This window comes from Acinonyx jubatus, chromosome C2 (assembly GCF_027475565.1).
Source record: "Acinonyx jubatus isolate Ajub_Pintada_27869175 chromosome C2, VMU_Ajub_asm_v1.0, whole genome shotgun sequence".
In the NCBI taxonomy this organism is placed as follows: domain Eukaryota; kingdom Metazoa; phylum Chordata; class Mammalia; order Carnivora; family Felidae; genus Acinonyx; species Acinonyx jubatus.
The window spans coordinates 67,355,479-67,379,884 of NC_069384.1; the positions used below are offsets into that span (position 1 = coordinate 67,355,479).

At 49.6% G+C, this 24,406-nt stretch overlaps 1 protein-coding gene across 5 annotated transcripts in view; it reads right to left on the bottom strand.

Annotated features, from left to right (window-relative positions):
- Window positions 1–24,406, bottom strand: part of SEMA5B (semaphorin 5B) — a 117,268-nt gene that overhangs the window by 27,160 nt on the left and 65,702 nt on the right. For all 5 annotated transcript variants that reach the window (XM_053220945.1, XM_027061003.2, XM_053220944.1 and 2 more), the window contains exons 2-4: window positions 12,568–12,768; window positions 7,278–7,377; window positions 2,345–2,390 (exon numbers count right to left, since the gene is read on the bottom strand). In XM_053220945.1, coding sequence (XP_053076920.1) covers window positions 2,345–2,390; window positions 7,278–7,377; window positions 12,568–12,721 — 300 coding nt within the window. In that variant the 5' untranslated portion in view covers window positions 12,722–12,768. The remainder of the gene's footprint in view (window positions 1–2,344; window positions 2,391–7,277; window positions 7,378–12,567; window positions 12,769–24,406) is intronic.

The window sequence follows — 24,406 nt, forward strand, 5'->3', positions numbered from 1 at the left end:
CAAGTCAGAATCTCTGAGGTTGGGACCAAGCATCAGTGTTTTTCAAATCTCTCCTGGTGATTCTACTGGGCAGCCAAGGCAGAACTACTGCCAAGAGCCAGGCTAGCTTCATTCCCAACCTGATTTATGCTACCCAGCTTTGTAAGCCAGAGCCCTGGATGGCACCACCGTGGGCCAAGCCTTTGGCCGAGCCCCCCAGAGCTGCTAACTTCCCTTCCTCCTTCATGCAAAAGACAGTGTGCCTGATGCGCCCTGGAGCTGTTTGATGTTGTGACCCTGTGTGTTTCCATCACCTGCAGATCTTCCTCCTCTTCTCTCCATCCCCACCCCCTGCCTTAGTTCAGTTTTCCCCATCACTCACCTGAGCTATTGCAGTGGCCTCCAAACAGGCTCCCCTGACTAACCCATTCTCTACACCAGGCCACGTGCAAAGTGGTCTCTCTCTTTTCCCAGGCCTCATCTCCCACCCTTTTCCCACTCATACCCAATGATCCTGCCACCAGGTCCCTCAGTGCTCCGTGCTATTTCACACCTCTGTGTCCCCTCCTGAGCTGCCTGGAAAATCCCCATCCTTCAAGCTCCAGGCCAAGGGCAGCTTTCCGAGAAGGCTTTGCAGACCATGCTGAGCCTGATGGGTTTCTAGTGCCTCTGGTGCCACCAGTGCCACCACTGAACCTAGCCTTCACCCCTCCCTGCATGCTTTGCACGGCATCTGTTTCTCTTTCTCTCTGGGACCACTTTACTGCTCCTAGAAGATCTTCACTTGCAGACCTTGGGAACCTAACAAAAAGCCGACTTCCTGAGCTCAGGGTAGGACCCCTGCCCGGGTCCACTTCCTTTCACCCACTTTGAACCACCTCTGCGCCCACTTTCCCCAGGTCCTGACCTGCTGCGCTTGGCAACTTGGTTTCATTTTCTGTGGATGTCAATTGGTAAGTAGGCTCTAGATGGGCTGCTTGTGACCAAGCTGGCAGGTCACTGAGGCTGCTCTAGCCCAGGCCCCGAGATCATGCCACAGAAATTCCATCCAGGACAGGGAATCCTTTGTGATCTCATCTGCTTATTCCTCGAGGCCAGGGACTAAGCCTTATTCAACTTTGGATCTCAAATGCCTAGTACCATGCCTCCAACCAGACCCAGCCTTCTGTAGGTACTCAATAAATGTTAATTGGATGGGTAGTTGGATGAATGGATGGCAGCTTGGCTGGTAAGGGTAAGGACTGAAGGATAGATGGAGCCATAAATGAATGAATGGTGTTTCCTTTCTATTTGCCCTAGTTCCTCCCTTCTGATGGTCAGACCTTTTCTGCTCCCTTATACCTCCCCTCGGGCAGTCAGCTGCAATGGCCCATGGGGGTATACACCCAGGTGCAGCTAGAAAAGGTCAGACCAGAATGTCACAACAGCTCACCAAGGAGGTGTCCCCTTGCCCGAATGCCATTTGCAGTGAAACTGTACCCCAAACCGTCCAGCACCTGACTGCGTCCTTTAACCATTCTGTAATTAGGTTAGATGCATCACTCACCATCTTTTCTTGGCTATACAGTGAGCCCTAGAGGTCAGAGACTCTGCTTGTCTTACAACCCCTCCTCCCCCAGCTCAGATCTGATGCACAACAAATACTCAAGCCTCCTAGACACAAGAACGGAGGCTTTCCCCTCATTGAGGAAAAGATGGACTTCTTTCATCTAGAAAGTTCCGCCTCTGCAGAGATGGTTTGGCATCTGTTTCTCAATCTGGGATAAATGTTCTGGATCAAGGAGTCCCATTAAAATGCCTCCTAGAGCACTTAGGGAATTATGCTTGGGGAGTCCTTCTTGGCAGCAGATAATAAATCAATCACAGTCCAGTGAAAACGCTGAGTTAGAATGGGATCACTCAGGCCAAGCTAAAAAAGGAACCAGGGATACCCTTTCTCTTGAGGCCAAAACTCAGTCCTTTCTGTAAGACTTAGAATGACCAACCAGTCCAGTTTGCCCAATCCTCTCCCAGATTTAGCACCTAGAGTCCTGCATCCTGAGACCCCTCAGTCTCAGGCACACAAGGCCAGTTGGTCATTCTCACTTGGGTGCTCCTTCTCTCCCCTTGTCAGCAGTTCCCCTGCACAATGCAGGAGCCCCATGTGTGCCTCCATGTTTATGTGGGTGACCCTCACTTCCAAATACCTTCCTGGCTGTTAGACCTGGAAGCCGGCGTGAGTCCACGGCCAGTGAAAAGAGCATGGGGCTCCTGTTTTCAACCATAGGGGCTGAATTCTGAACCTTGCTCCCTGTGCTACCCCAGCCCCAGCTCCCAAATACCGGGGAAATCACAAAGAAAGGGAAGGGAAGGGAGGCAAATGTACCTGAAGGAGGGAAACATTGGCAAGGCTGAGTCTGAAGAGGTAGTTCCTGTGAAAACAGAGACAAGAATCATAAATCAAGCTGGTTCTGCAGGCAGGTCCCCAGGAAGCAGCTTCCCGGCTCCAGCTTCATAAGGTGCCAGGACAGGGTGCAGACTGCAGAGGGCCTGTGGTGGGTCAACCCCCTGGGAGAGTTTTATCTCCATTGGCTCTGTTAACCCTCACAGAAACTCCATGAGTGGAGAGGGAAAACTGCATTTACAGATGAGGAAACAGGTTGGCCAAGTCATAGACAGTAAGTGAAGGAGTTGGGATTCACGCCCAGACCTGTCTACTCCTGAAGCCCACACCATCCCTGCCCCCTGGCTGTCCTGGCAGGTCCAGGGAGCAGCCCCACCACCTTCCTCCCAGCCAGAGAGCCCACTTCTGTTAAACGTGATGCCTCATGGAGCTCCTGCAGGAGCCTAAACACACCATCTCCTTCCTTCCACCCAGACCCACTCCTGTCTGACTCCCCTCCTCAGACAGACCAGCCATCTCTCCTAACACCATGCCTGGGGCCCCCGGAGTCCTGTCTGCCTCCTCATCTCCCGCAGCCCCTGCCTGCGGTGACTCTGGATCTGACCTTCCCACGATCCCCTCCCTGGATCACCCTATCCGCTTTTGCTCCAGTGGCCCCCTCAGCGCCCCCACGATTCCTCTCCTGCGCCCCCCCAGCCCACATGCGGCTGCCAGCCTCATCTGCCTCAAATACTGTTTTCATCACATTAGCCTCCTGCTCAAAAACCTTAAATAAAGAAACGTGTCCACACAAAAACCTGCACATGGATGTTTATAGCAGCATTATTCACAATTGCTCAAACTTGGAAGCAACCAAGAAGCCTTTCAGCAGGTGAATGGATAAATACACTGTGGTGTATCCAGATAATAGAATATTATTCAGAGCAAAAAGGAAATGAGCTATCAAGTCATGAAAAGACATGGAGGAAACTTAGATGCATAATACTAAGTGAAAGAAGCCAATCTGAAAAGGCTACACACTGTATGATTCCAATTATATGACATTTTGGGAAAGGCAAAACTATGGAGACAGTAAGAGATCAGTGGTTGAGGGGAGGGAGGATGAACAGGTGGAGCACAGGATTTTTAGGGCAGTGAACCTCCTCTGTATGACGCTGTAACACTGGATACATGTCATTATACCTTTGTCCGAACTCCCAGAATGTACAACACTAAGAGACCATAATATAAACTATAGATGTGGGGTGATAATGATGTATATGTCAATGCAGTTCTTCAACGACAACAAATGTACCCTCTTGTGGTGGAGGCTATGGGAGCAGGAGACACATGGGAAACATGTGTACCTTCTTATCAAGTCTGCTGTCAGCCTAGAAATGCTCTAAAAATAATATAGTCGTAATTTTTAAAAAGGCCTTAAATAGCAGTGATAATGATACTACTACCTCAGTTAGTCACCCATCGAGTACTCACAGCGTCGGACACTGAGGAAATTGCTTTGCCTGGACTCTGGAGCCACAAGCCCACTATCACTATGCACAGACTTGGAGGGGGACAGGGCCACAGTCAACACGCCACACAAAAGTGGCTGCAGGCTCACAGAGTAGACCCTGCAGCGGAGGCAGGGAGAATCCCAGCTTGGCTACTTTCTGGGGACATTGTGGGGGCCTCAGTGTCTGTGTCTGTAAAATGGAGAAACTAACGCCGTCTTTCTCATTTCACAGGACTGTGGAGACAGGGGATGGTGTGGTGCATGTTAAAAGGCTTTATTAATATCAAACAGATGTAAAGTCTTGGTTTTCCCTAAGAATTTTTTTTCTCTCCTTCTAACATTTTCTTTTAGCCATTCCCCTTTTGGTTCCTGAGGTTTTTAGGAATAATTGCATTAGAACATTCTGGCCTACCTCGGCTGTACTGAGAAGAGAATTGAAGGGAAACGCTGTGGAGTGGGCCAGGAGGAGATGGGGGGTGGAGGGGTCCCTGTTGAATGAATCCAGGGGCCTGAAGGAGACACTTCAGCTTGGAGGCTTCTTGTTCCCAGCTCTGGCTCCAGGCCCAGCCGCCGCTTAGCTTCTTTGCCGTTCTGGGGCCGGACAGGCCTCGCCATTGACCTTGGCTGCAGGCCTCTGCTGTCCCTCCCCAGCCCCCTGCCCTGCAGAGCTTCCCCACCCCCTCCCTCCTGGCCTGAGAACAGATGGACTCGGACTCTGCCCCAGCTGTCTGCTCAGGTAACAGAGGCATCTGCTCACAGCTTTTAAAAATTAGGGGAAACACTGCATCACTTTATTAATTTTTATCCCATCAAAAATCGTTTATCACAGCAACGTAGTCTGCTCCTCTGGGAGACGAGAACAGAGAGAAATCTCTTCAGCCTGACCTGCTCCTAAATCCCCTATGGAACAAGGCAGGGTATAAATAAATAAAAAATATCCCCAGCTGAATTCCAGAGACCTAGGGGGTCAGAAAGAAGAGGGAGAATGTCAGGCAGAAGGACAGGAGGAAGGAAAGTTCTCTCTCCCTAGAGAACGGGGGAGAAGAAACTGAGGAACCACTTCATTTGCTGTGAGGGGTGCAAGGCACCATGTCCTACCTGACTGTCCCCTGTCTCTGAGGGCACAGCCAGGCTCAAAACGCCAGGAAAAGACATGCCTGTTGTGTGGGGAAGCCCCAGAGTGGGTCCGAAACAGCAGCGAGAACACAGGCAGGCAGCTTAACCCTTCTGAGCTTCAGTTTCCTAATCCATACAGTAGGGATAATTACAGAACCCCTCTGCCCGGCGTTCATGTGAAGGTTAGGTGATTTATTACATGCCTGATTTACTATATGCTTTAGATGCTTTACTACATATATGGTACATAAAATAGTGCCTGGCACATGGCTGGCACAGAAAGACCGGCAGTTTTCAAAATGTGTCCACAAGGTTCAGAGCAGAGGCATCAGTGGTATCCTTTTGGGTTTAAAGAAGTACATCTGTGAGACTGGCAGGACCTGAATAAGGGAGAAGGATGGTCTCAATGTCAGCTTCCTAACTGCAATGCACTGTCATTATGCAAGATGTCACCACCGGGGGAAGCTGGGTGAAGGGTATGTGGACTGACTTCCTACAACTGCATGGAAATCCATAATTATCTGAAAATAAAAAGTAAAACCATTACAGCTGACCCTTGAACAACTCCAGTTTGTTCTACACACAGATTTCTTTTCAATACCGTACTGTAAATGTGTTTGCTCTTTCTTATGATTCTCTTAATAACACTTTTTTCCCTAGCTTATTTTGTTGTAAGAACACATTATATCATACATATACAAAATACGTGTTCATCGACCATTTATGTTATCAGTAAGGCTTCCAACCAACAGTAGGCTTTGAGTAGTTAGGCTTGGGGAGCCAAAAGTTATAGGTAGATTTTCAACTGCACGGAAGGGGAGGGAGGTCAGTGCCCTTAACCCCCCATGTTGTTCAAGGGTTAACGGTATTTTATTTGCTGGGAAAAATAAAGCCCATACCCTTGTATATTTGCGTAAGCACAGATTACCTCTGGGAGGACACATTCTCGTCGCAGGATGTGCCTCCAAGAAGGCGTCCTGTTTGGTGTGTGTGTGTGTCTTTCATTGTATATTCTTTTGTACTTTTTGAATGTTTTACCATGACACATTCATATCACTGATGCAAAATAATTAATTAAAAAAATGCTTTCAGCCCTGGCTTCACAACAGTCCCGAGAGGTTGGCAACACAGAAGACTGGAAGCCAGACTTTACAGATGGTTCAGAGGTCAGTATCCTAAGAGCAGTGCAGCTCCTCTGGTCTTTGTCCAGAGCTCTGCTTGGCTTGCTTCCTTTTCATAATGTAAATAGGGGGTGGGTACACTCTGGAAAACCTGAAGGTCAAAGTTGGTAAGCCACGCAGGATAGCCTGGGGTTGCCCAACCTAGTGGCCACCCTCCCCCACCTTCAGACCTGCTGAATCTGAACATCTGGGGTGGAGAGCTTCTGAAAAACACCAGTGCAGTCGAAGGTGATAAGGGACTGGCAGAAAAAAACTCTAGCCCAGAGGTAAGGAGACAGGAGTTCTAGCCCCATCCTCTGTTGTGGTCTTGTTCAATGGGATCTTGGGAAGGTCAATTCCCCTCTCCTGTCCCTTGCCTCCTCATGTTGAAATTGAAGGCAGTTAGATTAGACTAGTGATTTTCAAACCTAGGAGTCCTCAGACTCACCTGGAGGGCTTGCTAAAACACATTGCTGGGCCCCACCCCCAGGGTTTCTGATTCAGCAGGCCTGGGGTAGGGCCAAGAATTTACATTTCTAACAAGTTCCTGGTGCTGTTGGTACCGCTGGTCCAGGGATCACTCTCTGAGACCCACTGGAATAAACCATCTCTAAGCTCCCCTTCTCTACTAGAGCTAAGAGTCTACAATTTTGTAAGGTCTCCACAAGCCCTCCCTAGAGCCAGAATAGTGAGGCTAAACAAGATTAGGCAACAGGGAGGGAAGTGAGGTGCTTCATACAAGAAGGCCATGGCCTGAGTCCAGCATCCCAGGTGCAGGCGGCCAGCCAGCCAGCAGGGGGCTCTTGGGCACCTTCCCTGCTTGGAGCTCTCAGGGAGGACTTTGCCTGGGCAGTCCAGGAAGCAGGGTAGGGACGCGGGGTAGAAGGTGGCCAGCAGATGTTCCTGCTCTTGCAAACTACCAGCCACGGAATCTGGGGGTCTAGAGGTCACCCTCCTCCCCGCCTTGCTCCAACTAATGCTTCCTCTTGTGGGAGACAGACATTCAGATACAGAGAGGGCCTGGCAGAGAGGAACATGGGCCCAGGATGAGGGCCTGCCCATAGCGGGCTCATCCCAAATGACATTCCCTCCATCCAATCCTAAGCACACTACCCCTCGTGGCACCAACCCTCCTGCACCTCGTTACCTGGCTCCCACGATGAGCTGGTTCCTGGAGGGATCCAGAGCAAGCTGGGAGAAGTCTCGGGCTCCAGGGTAGGTGAAGTTGAAGACCCACGGCTTCAGATCTGGTGGAGGGAGAAGCAGGCATTCCAGTTACTGTTGGACCAGCTGTGCCAGCACTGGACCCCACAATGAAAGGGCTAACATCAGCGAGCGGTGAGGTGGAAGCAGTCTTGGCACTCCCTACACCTGGGTTCCATTTGCCCCCTCTGTGAGCAGCCAGCTGGGAGAGATGGGGTGGGGGTGTCACCACTGTTCCTGCTATGTCCGCTATCTCAGAGAAGGGCTCCACCTAACCCCTAGCTGCCCAAAGGGAAAACTGTAATCATCCCCTAAACCTCCCCTAAACCTCCCCTAAACCCTCACCAGCACTTAAAAACACTCAGAAATCTTATCTGTCCCACTTCCAAGAAATCCATCCCTTTTGCCCTCTGTACCCTACCCCCATCCAAGCTAGTATCATCTCTTGCCTGGCCTGGTGCCAGAAGCATCCTATCTAACCTGGCCTCCACTCCTGCCCCTCTGGTTGGTCCATTTCCTACATAGGAACCAGAGCGATCTTTCTAAAATGCATATCTGGTTTTGTCGCTCTGCAGCTTAGAACCCTTTAATAGCTCCCAGTTGACCCCAGAAAAAGTCTCAACTCTTATGAAGGCCTTTGGGCTCTGCACTGTCTTCCCAGTTTGGATGCCTGGCACATTAATTATTTAGTGCCACAGAAAGAATCATACTTCATATTTTACATTTCCCCTCAAACTACTGCTCCAGCCATACTAAACTAGAACACTGTGCAGATCTATCCCACCAGAGCCTGCAAACTTTGCCTTTCTGTTCTCCCTCAGTGGAACAGTTCCTGTTCAGCCCCATCCCCACCCTACCTCCTCCAAGAAGCCTTCCCTGACTCCCGAAAGCCTGGGTGAGGCCTCTACTTTACTGCCATCAAAGCCCCCATATTGCTGGGTGTATATCCCCATTGTTTTCCCTGGGGGGTAGGGAAGCCCTTGCTTCTTAGATCTCTAGGCTGTGTCCAGCACCTGGAAGGAATTGAGTAAATGCAGGATCAATCCACAATTCCCATCTGTACAAGAAGAACCAAGTTTTCAAACAAGCTTCCGTGGAGGTGGGAAACAGAAGGTGGGTTTATCCCTGTCTATCCCTGTCTCCAACGAAGGAGCTTCCCAGCCGAGGCCAAAGTCTTCCATGGAGATTGGTGGGCAGAGAGGAGATCTCACAGCCCTCTGGATGGATGGGGCAGTGGTCTGTGGAAGGTACGCCTGGGGATGGTACGTCAGGGTACGCTGACTTTCCCTCTTTCCCTTCCACTGGAGACCCACTTCTCCCGTCCTGGTCCAGAACCCCTTAATAGCACTCCTCAGCCTCTGCCTCATAGATGGGAGGGAACTGACCAATAACGAGAGAGCCAGAGAACCATGGGGCAGAGAACTTTCATGCCAATGGAGAAAAAGATGAGGGGGGAATGTGAGGTCCGGTGCTTTCTCCCCACAGTCTATTAGCAACTGGCTCACAGAAGGCCCAGAGAAGTGTGTGCGTGCATGTGTGTGTGTGTGTGTGTGTGTGTGTGTGTGTGTGTGTGTAATCCAGGGGAAATAAATCATTGCTCATTATCCCTCCACTACAGAGTAAAAGCAGCCCTTCATTTCTGCACGACAAGCAAACACTTAATCGCTCCCTGGAGAACTTGAGGTTTTGTGAGTTGGATGTTTTTCAGAAAACTGTGATATGCATGATTAAAAAAAAGAAGAAGAAAGAAATTCTACAGCAAAATGTAACAAACCCCTTGGGTCTGCCTCTGTCCTCAGCAGGGGACTATAGGTTAGCAAGAATTACCATGAAGTTGCAATGGCATTTGGGCAATATCGGTATAAGAAGTGGATCAGGAGTCGGGTAAGCTGGATTTTTAGTTGACCTCAGGGCCACACTCAGAAATCCTGGTAGAATAGTATACTACTTTATAGACTAAGCCAAGGACTCTCCTCCAGGAAGACTTCCTGGATCACAATCTCTCCACCCTGATTTTATTTTGCTCCATATTCTCTCTACCTTGTCTATTCTGTTCACAGTGTATTTCTTTGTCACTCTGAATGTGCTCAAGCCTGTTTTCTGTGGTGGGGGTGGGGAAGATATGGAGGGCTTGCCTGTCACCATCAGATGAGTGCTCCCCAACGGTAGCAACTGGGTCACCCTTTAGTTCCTTTTGTCCCCTCCGACAGGGGTCTTCCAGATGTGGGCAGCTGAACAGGGGAAGGGGTGGCATGACTGGTGTGCAGCAAACCAGGAGAAACTCCATGTGGGGACTTCTCAGCTCAGTCTTCACTCAGGCCCTTTCCTGGGGCAGGGAAGGGAAAGGAAGACGAAACAGGGTAGGAGATGTGAAGACAATGGGAGGCAGGGGCAGAGGAAGGAGTGGAGGGTGACGGCCGCTTCCAGTTTCTTGTAACTGACAAGGGCAAGGGGAAAGGGGCGAGGGGGGAGAGAGGCAGGCGGGTGCAGCACGCTGATCCTGGGGGAGCTGTCTTGGGAAAGGAGCCAGCTTCCTCTTATTAAACAGGCAAACAGGACCAGAGGGAAACCTGTCTTTAAAACACCAAGCACGTTCTGAACTCCGTGTGCAGGGAAGGCTTTGGACGGCGACTTTAAGAGAAAAATGACATTCTCCATGACGCGCCTGTGATTTTAATTATAGTCAATTCAATTACCCAGTTTGTGGATTAACCACTGTCAGTGTTAACTCCATCCTGGCTTCTCCCTGCCTCCTAGAAATTCCATGCCGTGGCAGAAGGAATAACGTGCAGGCCAAAGAGAGACACAGGTGGGCACCCCTTAAAAGAAGGAGAAAATTTAACCTTACAAGATGGAAAAACGCCTGCCAGACTCTGCAACTGGCAGGTCCTCTAGGGTATTTAGGGGTTATTCACAGATCAGCCAGGTGTCAGGGGAGAAGGCAACTCACAGCTACAGAGTTGGAAGCCTACTGATCAGTCAGAAATAAAATGTAACATCTGAGGGGATCCTGGAAGCTGGCGGTTGGCACTGGGCTGGGTTATATGGCAAACTCTCTGGAAAGGCAGCATCACCCAGAACACAGTTCCCAACATTAATTGAGTCCCTGGTGTGTGCTCACCAGTACTAAAGGGTGTGGGGAGACAAGAGGACCAGTCCTAGTGCAGGACCAACTGCACTGGCAGACCAAAGGGAGTGATCTTTAAGGAACAACAAGAGATACTCGAGTACCCAGAGGAAACTCTTACCTCTGAAGTCCCACAGCATCTAGCCCTGTCCTTGGTTCAAGTAGGGCCCAATAACAATTTGGTGAATGGATAGGAAAATCCAAAGCTGTCAGAACGGAGACCCAGGTGGGTGGAGGGGAGGCCAGGAGGGCTGGGGAGGAAAAGTAGAGATGATGCCACACTCTAGGGCTGTCAGTCTAGGATGATGGACATCTCTGCTTGCTGGGGCTAAGGGGATTCTTTAGTTACTCCATGACAATCTGAGCCTCATTCCTCCATTCTGAAAGAGGGTGGGGAAGGAGGTTATTTCATTCAAGTAATATACACCTTAAGATAAAAAATGGTGGGAATGAAGCCAGGCATTCAAGGAACACATATTCCACCTCTTCATTACCCCTACCCTCCTATCTAGTTTGCTCCAGTATAGACCAGCCTGGCTGGGGGACAGAAATTCTCTTGCTCTCCTTCCGTTGTACCTGCCCCAAGAATCCACCAGGCCAACAGTGGCCTTCAGCAAAGCCCCTCAGAGGAAATGGTTCATTAGGAGTTGCCATGGGGCATCCAAGATGACGATAGCCCTGAGAGTCCCGCTCCTTCTGTCCCGCACTTGGTCCTTCCCTTCAGTGACAGCCACCAGCACGCTGGGAGCTATCAGAAGTCTGAGAGTGTACGCGTGTTTTGTAGGCTTAAGGACATTGCTAATTTACTTTAATCCACTTAAGCCTTCAAAGCCTTGGATCCCAGCTCAAACAAGACACCACTGAGAAGACAGCTGCAAATTCTCCTCCCGGAGGCAGGAGCCAGCCCACAGCTGGGAATCCCACACTTCCCAGCCGCCCCAGCCTCCCCACCTTGCTAACCCCAACACCTATCCATACCACCCCTCCTATCCCCCAAATCCCATGCCAGCCTCGCACTCGGGCATTTATTTTTCTGCTCTGGTTTCCATCTCTGCCCTCTCGATTAGCTGTGTGGAATCCTGAGGATGGCTCCTCACCCTCCTGCCCGTGGCACCTAGAAGGTGGAGCCCTGATCGCTCTGCAACGGGGAGTAGAAAGAGCACTGGGTGCCCAACGTGAAGGCCTGCCTCTGACAAGTCTCTCCCACCCTCTACACCTCAGCCCTCCCATTTGTAAAGGGAGGTGACAGTCCTTGCCTTGCCTCCTTGCCAGGGTACTTGTGATGAGGAAATAGGGCAGGTGTCTATTAGACTTAAGAACCTGGGGACCTCTGAAGCTACATCCGCAGATCCCAGTGTGAGCTGCCATGCAGGTGACGGATTTGGAAGTGCTGATGTGGCACCACCAGGGAGCCCCAAACTGGCCAACAGGTCATGGGAGAACATCCCGCATGTTCTGGTATTTATGTTTTGTTTTGGTTTTCGATAATCATCAACTGTATGTATTAATTTTAGAAACCCTTATTGAGAATTTATAGGCCTCTCAGAATACGCCCAGTGAGTCACAAATCCCAGTTTGGGAAACACTTTAACAGGACACTCTCATGCCCTCCCTTGATAGACAGAGGGAGTTATCAGTCACCAAGGACCCGTTTCCCTGTGGGTTCCCAGGGCCCTGAAGACAGATATCTGCAACTGTCTTCGAGCAGAAGGAAGCCTTCCAGAGATCTCCAGGCACCTCCTAAGGAGTGAGTCATCTTCATTCTGGCCCCCCAACGAAGCTAAGAAATACTCATGCTTCCAGAAGAGCTAGAGCTGAGATGGCCAATGAACCCCTGTCCACTCTACCCAAAGTACCCGCAACCCCTCCTCCTAGCAGGAATGCCAGAGCAAGGCACCCTCCTCCTCCAGGTAAACATGGATGGAAGGCTTAAATAAATTGGAGACTAAAATCAGACCCCTCCAGCCCATGGCTACTCATCCTTCTAACATTTATCCCTAGGGGAACATCCCAGGACTTCCAACATCAAAGAGACCCTGCTGAGTTCAGACTAAGTCCTTCAAGGCACAGCCATTGCAAAAAGGACCGAGTGGGAAGTGGCTCTCACCTGCAAAGGCCACAGTGGGGTGTTCCCTCAGGGTGCACAGCTGCTGCTCACTGCTAGGTTCAGTGATGACATCCTGGGAGCTGGACAGGTGGAACACCAGCAATGTGAGGCTGGGCGGCAACAGGGTGACAGCCAGGGGTCCCAGGAACACCATTGTTGGGCCCCTCTGCAGTCCTAGCTCCGGAGGCAGGCAGGTAAGGTCTGCAATGCAAACATTGACTCTCACCACGAGCTCCCTCAGCAAAGCCCACTTCTCCCAGTTTCCTCCATGGTTGTTGGCAGGCCCACGGGCTGTGTTTGCTTGTTTAAATACATTTACATTTTACCTATGTTACTTATAGTTTAGTCTGCTCTAGTAACACAGAGTTATAGATCATATCTGGAGAGCTAATTTCCCTTGCAATGGTATTCTGGATAAAACTGACAAATTATAGAGCTTTTTCTATTATGATCCCAAATGGCGTAAAATTAGTTTTAATGATAAAGGTGGTATCTAGGGATCTTAATAAGTGGAGCTAGGACACGTGGGTAGCCATTTGTAAAAAGATAAATTTGGATCCATAACCTACACCTTGTACTAGGAAAAATTCCAACTGGATAAAAGATTTAGGTGTTAAGAATAAAACCATAAAAATACTAGAAGAAAATGCAGGCAGAATTCTTTATAATTTTGGAATAAAGAACCGGGACTCAAAATCCAGAAGCTATTAAAGAAAAGATTGACATATTTAACTACATAAAACTTCAAACTTCTGCATGCCCCCCCCAAGCAAACACCAAACAAAATCAAAAGGCAAATGACAAACTGGAAAAAAATATTTGCATTACATATCACAGACAAGGGGCTAATATTCCTAATGTATAAATAATTCCTGGGAATCAAGAGGAAAAAGGTCAATAATACAGTACAAAATAGGCAAAGAATATATGTACAAATAGGGCTTAAAGATATGAATGACACTGGAGCACCTGGGTGGCTCAGTTGTTAAGTATCCGACTCTTTTTTTTTTGTAACATTTATTTATTTTTGAGAGAGAGAGACACAGTGTGAGTGGGGGAGAGGCAGAGAGAAGGAGACACAGAATCTGAAGCAGGCTCCAGGCTCTGAGCTGCCAACACAGAGCCCAACGAGGGGCTCGAACCCACAAACCACGAGATCATGACCTGAGTTGAAGTCAGACACTCAAGGCACTGAGCCACCCAGGTGCCTCAAGCATCTGACTCTTGATTTTAGCTCAGGTCATGATCTCAGAGTCATGAGATCTAGCCCTGCAGCCAGTTCGGTGCGGATGGAGCCTGCTTAAGATTCTCTCTGTCCCCCTCTCTCTGCCCCTCCACTGCTTGTGCATGTGTGCATGCGTTCTCTCTCTCTCTCTCTGTAAATAAATAAATACTTTAATTAATTAAGACGCTATTTTCACTCACAATAAGAACAATGCAGATTAAAACCTAGACTGAGCTACTACTGTTCACCTATGAGTTTAGCAAAATTCCAAGACAGATGACACTCTCAGCGAGGCTGTGGGGAAGGGGGCACTCTCATATACCATCGTGCAACAATGGTACAAGCCCTATGGAGAGGAATCTGGCAAAACGACAGAGGCATGTACCTTTTGATCTAATTTCTGGGAGTCTTAACCAGTGCTACTCAAAGTGCGGTCCGCAGATCAGTGTCAAATCCACAAACTGTGACAACTTCGTGGTAAGATAAATGCAGAAACTTGAGAGTGTTTAAAAATCTTTATAGTAATGTGACAGAGTAATTTTTATGTCTATTGGATCTAATAAAATTTGGAGGCTTGTATTTTTCATAGTTTTTTTGTCAATTCACTTCTCCAGTAATTCACTTTTATTGAATTTTATGTAAGTATCCATCTGCGACAGATTATAAATTGAAATGTAAAACCTGCTCCTTCACCAGAGATAGTTGAGAAGCAAAAATAGACTAAACAGGCACCTGTACATGTGCCAGGTGATTTATGCACAAAATTACTCCTTGGGGGCATTCTTTGAAGTAACAGAAGACAGGAAACAACCAAACACCTAGCAACTGGAGACTGCTTGAATACGCGAGGGTGTATTTGTGTAATGGAATACTACACAGCTCTAGAAAAGAATGGGGATTTTTCCCTAGATTTCGATATGGAGAAATCTCCAGGTATAGTGACTGGAAAAAACCCGATGCAGAACAGGGTATTAGCTTGATACCTTTTGTGTAAAAAAGAAGGTGGAAATGAGAATACATATTTATAATTGCTGGTATGAGCATTAACAGACACTGGAAAAATAAACCCAAACTAATTTTAAATCAGGCTACCTATAAATAGCAAAATCATGACAGATGCTCCTTAATATATACCTTAAAAATTTTTTTTACATTTATTTATGTTTGAGAGACAGAGCACTAGTGGGGGATGAGGGGGGAGAGAGAGAGAGAGAGAGGGAGAGAGAGCAGGAGACACAGAATCCAAAGCAGGCTCCAAGCTCTGAGAGGTCAGCACAGAGCTCGATGCAGGGCTCAAACTCACAGACCATCAGATCATGAGCTGAGCCAAAGTCGGACACTTAATTGACTGAGCCACCCAGGTGTCCCAATATATACACCTTTTTATATTATTTTCACTTTTGACTATTAAATGTTTAATATCACCCATTCAATAAAAACCTCAAAAACTTTTTATTTTTTTTAAAGTTTATTTATTTTGAGGTGGGGAGTGGGGAAGAGAGTAGGAGAGGGGCAGAGAGAGAGGGAGCCAGAAAATCCCAAGTAGGCTTTGCGCTGTCAGCTCAGAGTCAGATTTGGGGCTCGAACTCACAAACCCAGACTAGTTTTGGTTCCCTAAAACTTCTAATATGGGGCAGCACAACACTTCCTCTGGAGCTTGACTCAGACACTCTGAATCAGCTCCCACCTCCCTCCTTTCCTGGCCCATCCAACGTGTCACCCACCAAGCCTTATTGACATCACATCCCTCACAGGTCCCTAACCCACCGATAGACCTCCTTGGTGACAGTCGTTATCTGTGAAATAAAAGGTTGGACTAGATCAGGGATTCCCTGCTGGAGGTGGGGACAAATCAGAACCCCTTCCACTGGAGGTGGGGTCCTGGGACCAGCAGGTGAGTGATTCCAAAGATGACTGTGACAAACCTCTGCAGGGACTAGGGGCCCCTAGGGTTCCATTCCTCTCGAACACCCTTTGCTCCTAACCCCTCCTCTCTTCCTTTCCTACCACCACTACCTTACTCTAGGTCTGGAAAATGAGAGAAGGATGACTTCTTCTTGTCTGTTTCCTCACACCTGTGTGAGATGGGGTAACTCCTGTCATCGTGTTGCTGAGAGGCTTTGAGGAAATACCCCAGTGACTATGCGGACAGTGCACCTGGAAGAGCTCCCTTCTCCCTTACCTGGCCTCATCCTGCATCCCAGGGGGCCTTAGTCTCTGGAGCACCTCTTGGTCCCCTCAGCCTCAGGTTCCAATGTGGAATTCTCTGTCCCTCCCCGGGAGAGGTTGGACACCTCTGCTAGTGGAAACCCTCTGGGAGGGAGCTTTGGCCCAGACATCCTCCCTGGAGTGACTTTCACGTGGCTGCTCACGTGGCATTATTCCTGAGAGCTAAACTGGGTCTTTCCTGCTGCATGGGGCTGGCACTGCTATGGAATTTCCTCTTGCCCTTTGACACTTGTGCTGGATGCTCTCTATTTGTCCCTCTACTCTGCCCCTCCTCCGTGCTCAGTGCCTGGGCTGCAACAGGGGACTCCTTCCCTCTGTTTGGCCAGTGGGGACACTGGCGGAAGATGGGAGGAATGGGAGAGAGAGGAGGCAGCTGGGTGAGCAGCCGCATCCCCCCACAGAAGGTCAGAGTTAAGCTCCCCCTCCTCTCTTTGCCTGGGGTGGTGCCAGCCCCTCATTATCGGCGGCAGGGTAGAGCCCAGTGAGCAGTCCCATATGGCTCCCAAACCCCTTCCCACACCTTCGTAAATAGTTCCTTTATTAAACTGCCCTCCCATTTCCCAGTTTGAGTGTGCCATCTGTTTCCGGGGGGGGGGACCCTGACTGATATAACATCTCTTGGTGATATTTGATGCCTATGCAAATATCATCTTTTTAGACCTTAGCTGGGGCTTTTCCTCCATCGGCCATCAGCCCTTCATCTGAGGCGGTGTGACAGCCACCCTCCCCTCATTATTCCCAAGCCTCCCCTGGCCCCTGCCTCCCCCAGGAGCCAGGCCTTAAAGTACCTAATTTCCACAGCAGAAGCTCCACTCACATTATGGTTTTTATGTAAATATGTCCTCCAAGTCCCTCCGGAATCAATAATTACTAGATTACCATCACCTGGTCCACCTGGGCCCCAGCACAGCATGCCTGCTCTTTAAGGAGAAGGGAAGGGAAGGGAACACAGCATGTGGATGGGGGTGGGGAAGGACTGGGGGCAGGACCTAGATCCAGATCTGCTCCACTCAGGTGAGGGAGGAAAAAGGAATAGAGAGCCAGAGCAGTGGATGGACATGTACACAGCACACCGACCAGAAAGCCCCCAGAGAGAGACAGACTGAAGGCTAAGCAGGGAGGAGATAGGAACAGCCTTTATTCAGATGAGCATTCCAGTCCTTAGGGATGCAAGTATGGGCCAAGGTGCTGACTTCGGGGATCCCACGGGGGCACACGCACAGGCCTATTTTGCCATCACCTTCAAGGACGCCTTCTGTCCTTAGTAAGGAAGCCAGTAGACCCTAAGAGGGGTACAAAGGAAGGAGAGAAGCAGGGCACCGAGGAGTGGGGCTGGGGTGTGGGGTGCTGGTGGTCAAGGCAGAGCTCGATGAGCCAGGGCTTGCGGCTTAGCAAATGTCAACAAAAGTCAAGGGCGCCATACTGAAAAAAAGGGAATGGTCAGTCCCCACATCACTGAGTGTTACAGGACTGGTCTTTGTGAGCAGAGTTCTAGATACTTGGGTGGGGGGTGAGTCTCTAGCTCCCGAGAATCCCCCTTCTTTGGAAATTATCTCCCCCCTCCCTCCACAGGTCAAAGGGGTAGGCCCCCGCAGCCTTACATATGCCTATCCCCACTCCACCATAGCTGCGTGCACCAAGGATAGTCATGTCAAAACAGACCAATCAGATGTTCTCTCATGGCAATTTGGGGCCGTAACCCCCATCCAACCCCCAGGGTCAAGTCAAGTCAGTGTTGTAGAGGAACCTGGAACAAGCAACATGGGCCCTGTGGGGTGGCCATCTTTTACCTGTCATGTGGGCTGAGGAGGGGAGCAGAGGCAGTCTGAAGACAGAGAGCCAGGACAGGAGACAGACAGCAGAGCCTCTCTGGGATGCTAACAGACTCCCAATTCTAGCCCTTTCCTGAGGCCTGACTACTTTCTACTACCATGAGCCATCAGCTGACTTCCTGGATCCTTGTAATAAAATCTCCCATTTTCTCTTAAGCCAGCCAGAGTTGCGTCAGACCAGGAGTTGCCTGCACAGTATTGCCTCTTGGTGCCCATTCTCACCGCCTCCTTCCTAAAGGAGCCTCTGCGTCGGTGGGGGTTAGGGGGAAAGGTACCCTGCTCAAAGCCATCCAGACAGGGTGGCCAGTGAGATGTATGAGGAAGTCATCGGTAGGGCTTGTGGGGAAGCTCTCTAAGAGGGCTTTCCTTCTCCCAGAGCGGCCAGTAGCTAGGATGGATGATGCTACATTACTTAGCATCCCTTAGCCTCGCGATCCAGACTGTGGTGCAGAAAGATAGGTCGGACCTGGGAGATTGATGATAGAATCAGGCAGCTCTGGTCTGCCCTCCTCCAGACTTCTTTCTGTGATGTTTGCTCATCATACTTCTGTGCCTGTTTCCTTGTCTGTAAAATGGGGAGAATAACACCTACTGCAGAGAGGTGTTATGAAGATTGAATGAGTTATTTTGTCTAACAGGCTTAGAACAGCAGCTACCCCAAGGTACACAGCATGGGATACACAACCTATCCCATACAGTTTGGGTTTTCATTCTTATACCCAAATATGCCTATGACAAACAGGAATTTCTATTTGTAGTATATTTGTCTGATCTAACACTAAAATAATCCGGGAGTTTCTCCGCCGGCAGTGCGTAGCAGAGGCCTCTCGATCTTCCTGAGGGCTGTAGTTACCACAGCAAGTCCTGAGCTCAGGAGGCCACCAGGTCTCTATAGATCTTAGTTCTGTCACCTATAAATTGGGCTAATATTTCCCTGCCTTGGAACTATGTCTGGCACAAGTAGGCCCTTTATGAAATCCACCTGTAAAAATGTATTCGTGTACATAAAACACTCCTTAGTCACTGAAATGTCTTCCCAGATTCATCCATTCAGTCATTTATACAATACTTCACTGAGCATTTGCTGAACACCTACTATGTGCTGGTTCTGGTACAGATGGGGGAAATGAGGGATGGGGGAACACTCCTTGAAAAAGTATGGTCCCTGCCTTCAGGGAGCTTACAGTTTAATAGAAGAGAGGAGACAGTTCTCCAAGGAACAATATATCACAAGGCAGACACAGTGAGCTGGGGCCTGGACAGGTAAGGGAGCACAGAAAGCCTGTGCTTCATCCTGTCGTGGAGCCACTTGGCACTGGCACTGTGTGGTAGGGTGCTCTAGGAGTGGGGAAAAAGGGAGACGTAGCAGCAGCCGACTCCTGCTATTTTGGGAAAGCTTCAGTGATAAGGAAAGCATTTTCCTAAATCATTGGCCAGAGCTTCCATTGCTTTCTCTCTCGCTGCTGCCCCAATTCCCTGTGGTCCTCGATATGGGGTCACTCTGATGACACTGGGAGGCATGTGATGCATGTGCTTGTGTGTGAGAGAGGATGCACACCCACACGTGCACCCCCCTGAGGACTCCTCGCCTTCCATGGGACTCCTCCAGGGCTTACTTTCCCAGCACAGACAGTGGGAGGAGGATTAGCTGCAACCAGGGGAGGGGATGAAATTGCTGAGTGCAAGGGAAAGAAAGCAAGAGAAGGACGGAGGGCCAGGGCCAGGCCTGCTGGAAGGCCCAGTTACACAAGGACCTTTGCTCTTCTCTCTGGGGCAGAGGAAGAGGGAAACAGGAGTGGAATGTGTGTGTGTGTGTGTGTGTGTGTGTGTGTGTGTGTGTGTTATGAGAGAGAGAGAGAGAGAGAGAGAGAGAGAGAGAGAGAGAGAGAGCGCGGGCTGAATCCCCCCCAAAAGCCCAAAGCAGACTGTGCTGCTTGCTGGAGCGCTGACTGCCCAGACCTTCCTGCAGCGGGAAGAAGCTGAACTACTGCACTGGAGACCATCTTCATTCACCAAGCCATTCAGTGCCGGGAGGAACAAAGGGGTCCCAGTGTCCGGCAGGTTACAGTCCTACAAAGGAGATGGAGGCCTGAGTGCAAGACGAACAGGAAACAGATGATGAGGGGGGCCTGAGACAGGTGCAAGGTGACCTGGGAAAGGGAGAGAGAGGAATGCCAGGGGCAGGAGGTCTAAGAAGCCTCCTGCAGAAGGGAGAACTCAAATAGGGCCTTGAAGGAAAGAAGGCGGGAGCTTCCCCGGCCATCACGGGCAAACAGCATTCCAGAACGATGGAATGGCAAACAGCACAGGCAAAGACTTGGCCCTGGACCATCCTCACATAATCTAGCTAGGCTGGAGAACGGGGCAGAGGGAGCTGAGTCTGGAGAGGAAGACCAAGGCCAAATCATGGCGAGACTAAACCTAAAGCGTTGCGAGATTTCCTTCTGCTGAAACAGAAGACTAGTTAGTGGCTGGGGCAGTGGAAGGATGTGGCCACATCTGTGCTTTGGGAAGTTGGGTGGCAGTGGACAGTGACAGCAATAGGTTAAAGCAGCCACCAGTCTGCAGGGCAACTCAGAGAATGGAAGTGGGTGTGCCTCTTGCTCCAAGAGACTTGAGCCCCACGCCTGGAGCAAGGCAGATCTCAGCTCCACCTGCTCCCCGCAGGGGACATATCAGCTCAACTGCAGGCAGTGGCCCTGCAAAAAGGCTGGGAGTGACTGAGGGATCAGGTAGGAGAGGGTGTGTCATAGGAGAGGGTGAGTCAAAGGGGAAGACCACTCAAATTGCTACTGCCAGGGGGTCCTCTCCAGAGAGACCAGGGACCTCTTTCCTTTTGATTGATAAAAAGAGTAATTGGAAAGGAAAAGACAACCTACAACCCTAAAGATAAGGGCTTAAATAAGCATGGTTGCTGTGTATGGAGAAGTGCCAGGTACTGTGCTAAGCTCTTTCCCTGCAAGACCTGATGGCAATTTGGCAAGAAAGCTGAGAGATGCCCTTGTGATCATCGTTCGAAGATCATCATTCATAGCTGATATGAAGAAACAGAGGTTAGCCAGGCTGAGGACCATGCCCCAGGTCCTAGTGCCAGTTAATAACTGAGTAGGGATTTGAACCTGAGACTGTCTGCTGTAGACACAGGCCACTACACACAGTGTCCTCCCTGGAGGAGAACTGGCCTCAGCCCTCCTGGCACCTTCCAGAGCCCTAACTCCATGCACTCTCCAAGCAGCCTTCAGAATTTAATTTGGTTTCCTGAGTTGGCTTCCCAACCAGGGAGAGCACTTTCTGGCTATAAATTATTAAACTGACTTCCTGCTGCAAATCAGTCTCCTGTGAGTTTGGGCTGTGGGAGCCAGTTTTCCAGGTCTTGAGTGGCTATGGAGAAGGAAATTCCAGAGGTTGCCTACAGACAGGGCAGAATCCAGACCCCAGCCAGAGCACTGACAGCCACAGCCCACCCCCCAGCACAGGCTGTACAGCTAGGGGCCAGGGTGGGTGGGAGAGAATGAGACGCTTCTGTTTGTCCCCACCTCAAGCTCAGCCCAGGAGCCCTTGAGTACCTTCTAGGAAGGGTGCACTGCTGCTCCTCCTTCCCGGCCCCTCCCTTCTTGCCACCATTCAAAGTCCCCACTTGGCTGCCTGCCTGGGAAAGAGGGAGAAAAAGAGAAGGAAAAGAAAAGAAGAGGAAACAGGGGGAAACCAGGAGCAGGAAAGAATGCATTCTGTCTGCGGTTTGGTAAGGAGGGGAAGGCGCGGGGGTGCCCCTCACTCCCCCACGGGGGCCACCAATGCCATCTTCCCACCCACCCATCACTCACCACTTGGGGGGCAAAGCTTAGCCAGGCTCAGCACAAAGATAAAATTGAGATGCAGATTCCTTCCCATTGCTCTGAATAGAGCAGATTGGATACGGATTTTCCTCTTTTCTTCCCATTTAGACCATCTGGGCGACTGGGGCCCAGAGGGAAGGGTTGGGACCAGGTGGGGGAGGGACAGAGGCTCAGAAAGACTTAGTACTTTTCAGCTCTGGAACCTGGGAGTGGGGGTGAGGATGCTCCCCCTGTCCCAGGTCAAGTTCATTCCCTGCCTTTGCACCATGCTCTCTGCTCTCTGGCCAGGCCAGGCCCTGCTTGGGTTCTCCTCTCCTCTGTCTGTTCCTAGCAAACTCCAGGTTGTGCATTTGCCCTATCAGCGTTGGGCAGTCCTTGCCATCCCACCCACATCCCCCCAACTGCAGTGAGACCCAGGGGGAAGATAAAAGGAAAAGGGCAATCATAAAAAGTTAAACAGGAAGGGCTCTTGAAGATCATTTAGTTCAACCCCATATTTTACAGATGAGGAAACTGAGGCTTGGGGGAGCGTATCTAGCTCGAGGTTGGGCAGGGAGGTGGTGGGAGATCCAAAACTAAGTAAATAGCAACAACAGAGACATGTTTTCATACTTCAGGTGGTATTCTTTTTTAAAAAAATTTTTACTGTTTTATTTTATTTTTTTTGAAAGACAGAGAGAGACAGAGTGCTAGCAGAGGAGGGGCAGAGAGAGAGACACACACAGAATCCAAAGCAAGCTCCAGGCTCTGAGCTGTCAGCACAGGGCCTGATGCGGGGCTCCAGCCCAAGATCATGACCTGAGCTGAAGTAGGACGCTCAACTGACTGAGCCACCCAGGCGCCCCTCAGGTGGTATTCTATGCTCGTTATGCCATTTAATCCACACAATAACCCTGTGAGGCACATACTATTATCATACCCATTTCATAGACGGGGAAACTGAGGCATCAACCAGTTAAGTAGCTTGCATACGGTCAAACTGGTAGCCAGATCCAAACCCAGGCAGTCAGGCTCCAGAGCCTCTCCCTTACACAGTCTCAGTGCACCAGGCAGGAAAATGGCATTATTTGACATAGCTTCCGGAGCTTCTCACCAGGGCTCAGGCTGCTCCAGTGATCATTCGCAGATGGGAACCCTCTAATGCATTCAGTCATTCTGTATTTATAATCATGGAGCCTGGATTTGCTCCTGTGAACAAAGCATGTCCACACAAGGTAAGAATTGAAAACAGGAGTACAAAGGGAATGTTCACATTACTTGGGAAAGCAAGCAAATGTGAACCTCATGGGGGCAACTTTGTAGGAAACAACACGTGTGTGGAGGAAGCTGGACCAAACGCACAAAGAGAGAATGAGTGCAGAAGGGAGATGCCATGGGTTAGGCCCAGGACACTGCCTCGCAGTTGCCATGCAGCTTAAGCGAAGCAGGGTGAATAAACGTTTGGTTCGTGCCTTGCACAGATAACTGTCCTGAATGGTGATAGTGGTCCCACAAAGGTAGTATGACAATGAGTAGGGATTCTTCCCCCAAACATTCTGTGATATTTTATTGTTTTTGCAAGGAAAAGGAAAACAAAGGAGACTTGCCTACTTTAATTGCTAGAATTAAATGCTAAGGATGTTGCCAAACACAAATCAAGCTTATCTATTCATTAGAGCAGCCTCCTTTCCTCCTCCCCATGGGCAAGCTCTCTCTGTGGAAACATTTTGCTATCAGATATTCAGTTACTGCATAAAAGGAAAACTGCATTTGAAAACATGCCTACAGCTCAAAAATAGAAGGCAAATCCAGCTGAAGGCCTGGGCTTCCTCGGGGTTTCAACGACAGATTCACTTGCTCAACATAAACCTTTGCAAAGAGGGCCCGTCTCCAGTCACTCTCCTGAGCATGGCTCTCCACACCCTGGGTGGTGCTGACGGTTGCACAGCAGTGTGAATGTACGTAAGGCCACTGACCTGGACGCTTAAAAATGGCTAAGATGGGTTGGTGGGAATGTAAAATGGCACAGCAGCTATGTAAAACAACATGATGGTTCCTCAGTAAATTAAAAGTAGAAACGGGGCACCTAGATGGCTCAGTCGGCTAAGCATCCGACCTCTGCTCAGGTCATGATCTCTCGATTTGTGAGTTCGAGCCCCACATCGGGCTCTGCGCTGACAGCTCAGAGCTTGGAGTCTGCTTTGGATTCCGTGTCCCAATCTCTCTGCTTCTCCCCCACTCTCGCTCCAGTCTCTCTCTGTCTCTCAAAAGTCAAATAAATGTAAAAAAAAAAAAAAAAGATAGAATCATCATCTGATCCAGCAATTCCACTTTGGGCACACACCCCAAAGAACTGAAAGCAGGGACTGGAAAAGGTATTTGGACACCTAGGTTTCCAGCAGCATTATTCACAACAGCCAAAAGGGGGAAGCAACCTGGCAGGCGAATCGATAAACAAGATGTGGTACATACATACAATGAAATATTATTCAGCCTAAAAAGGAAGGAAATTCTGACACATGCTGCGACGTGGATGAACTTGGAGGACCTTATGCAGAATAAAATAAGCCAGACACAAAAGGGCAAATATATGATTCTACTTAGATGAGGTACCTAGAATGGGCAAATTCATAGACACAGGAAGTAGAGTAGCGGTTCCCAGGAACCAGGGAGAGGGGAAGATGGGGAGGTCATTATTTAATGGGTGCAGAGTTTCAGTTTGCAAGAGGAAAGAGAGC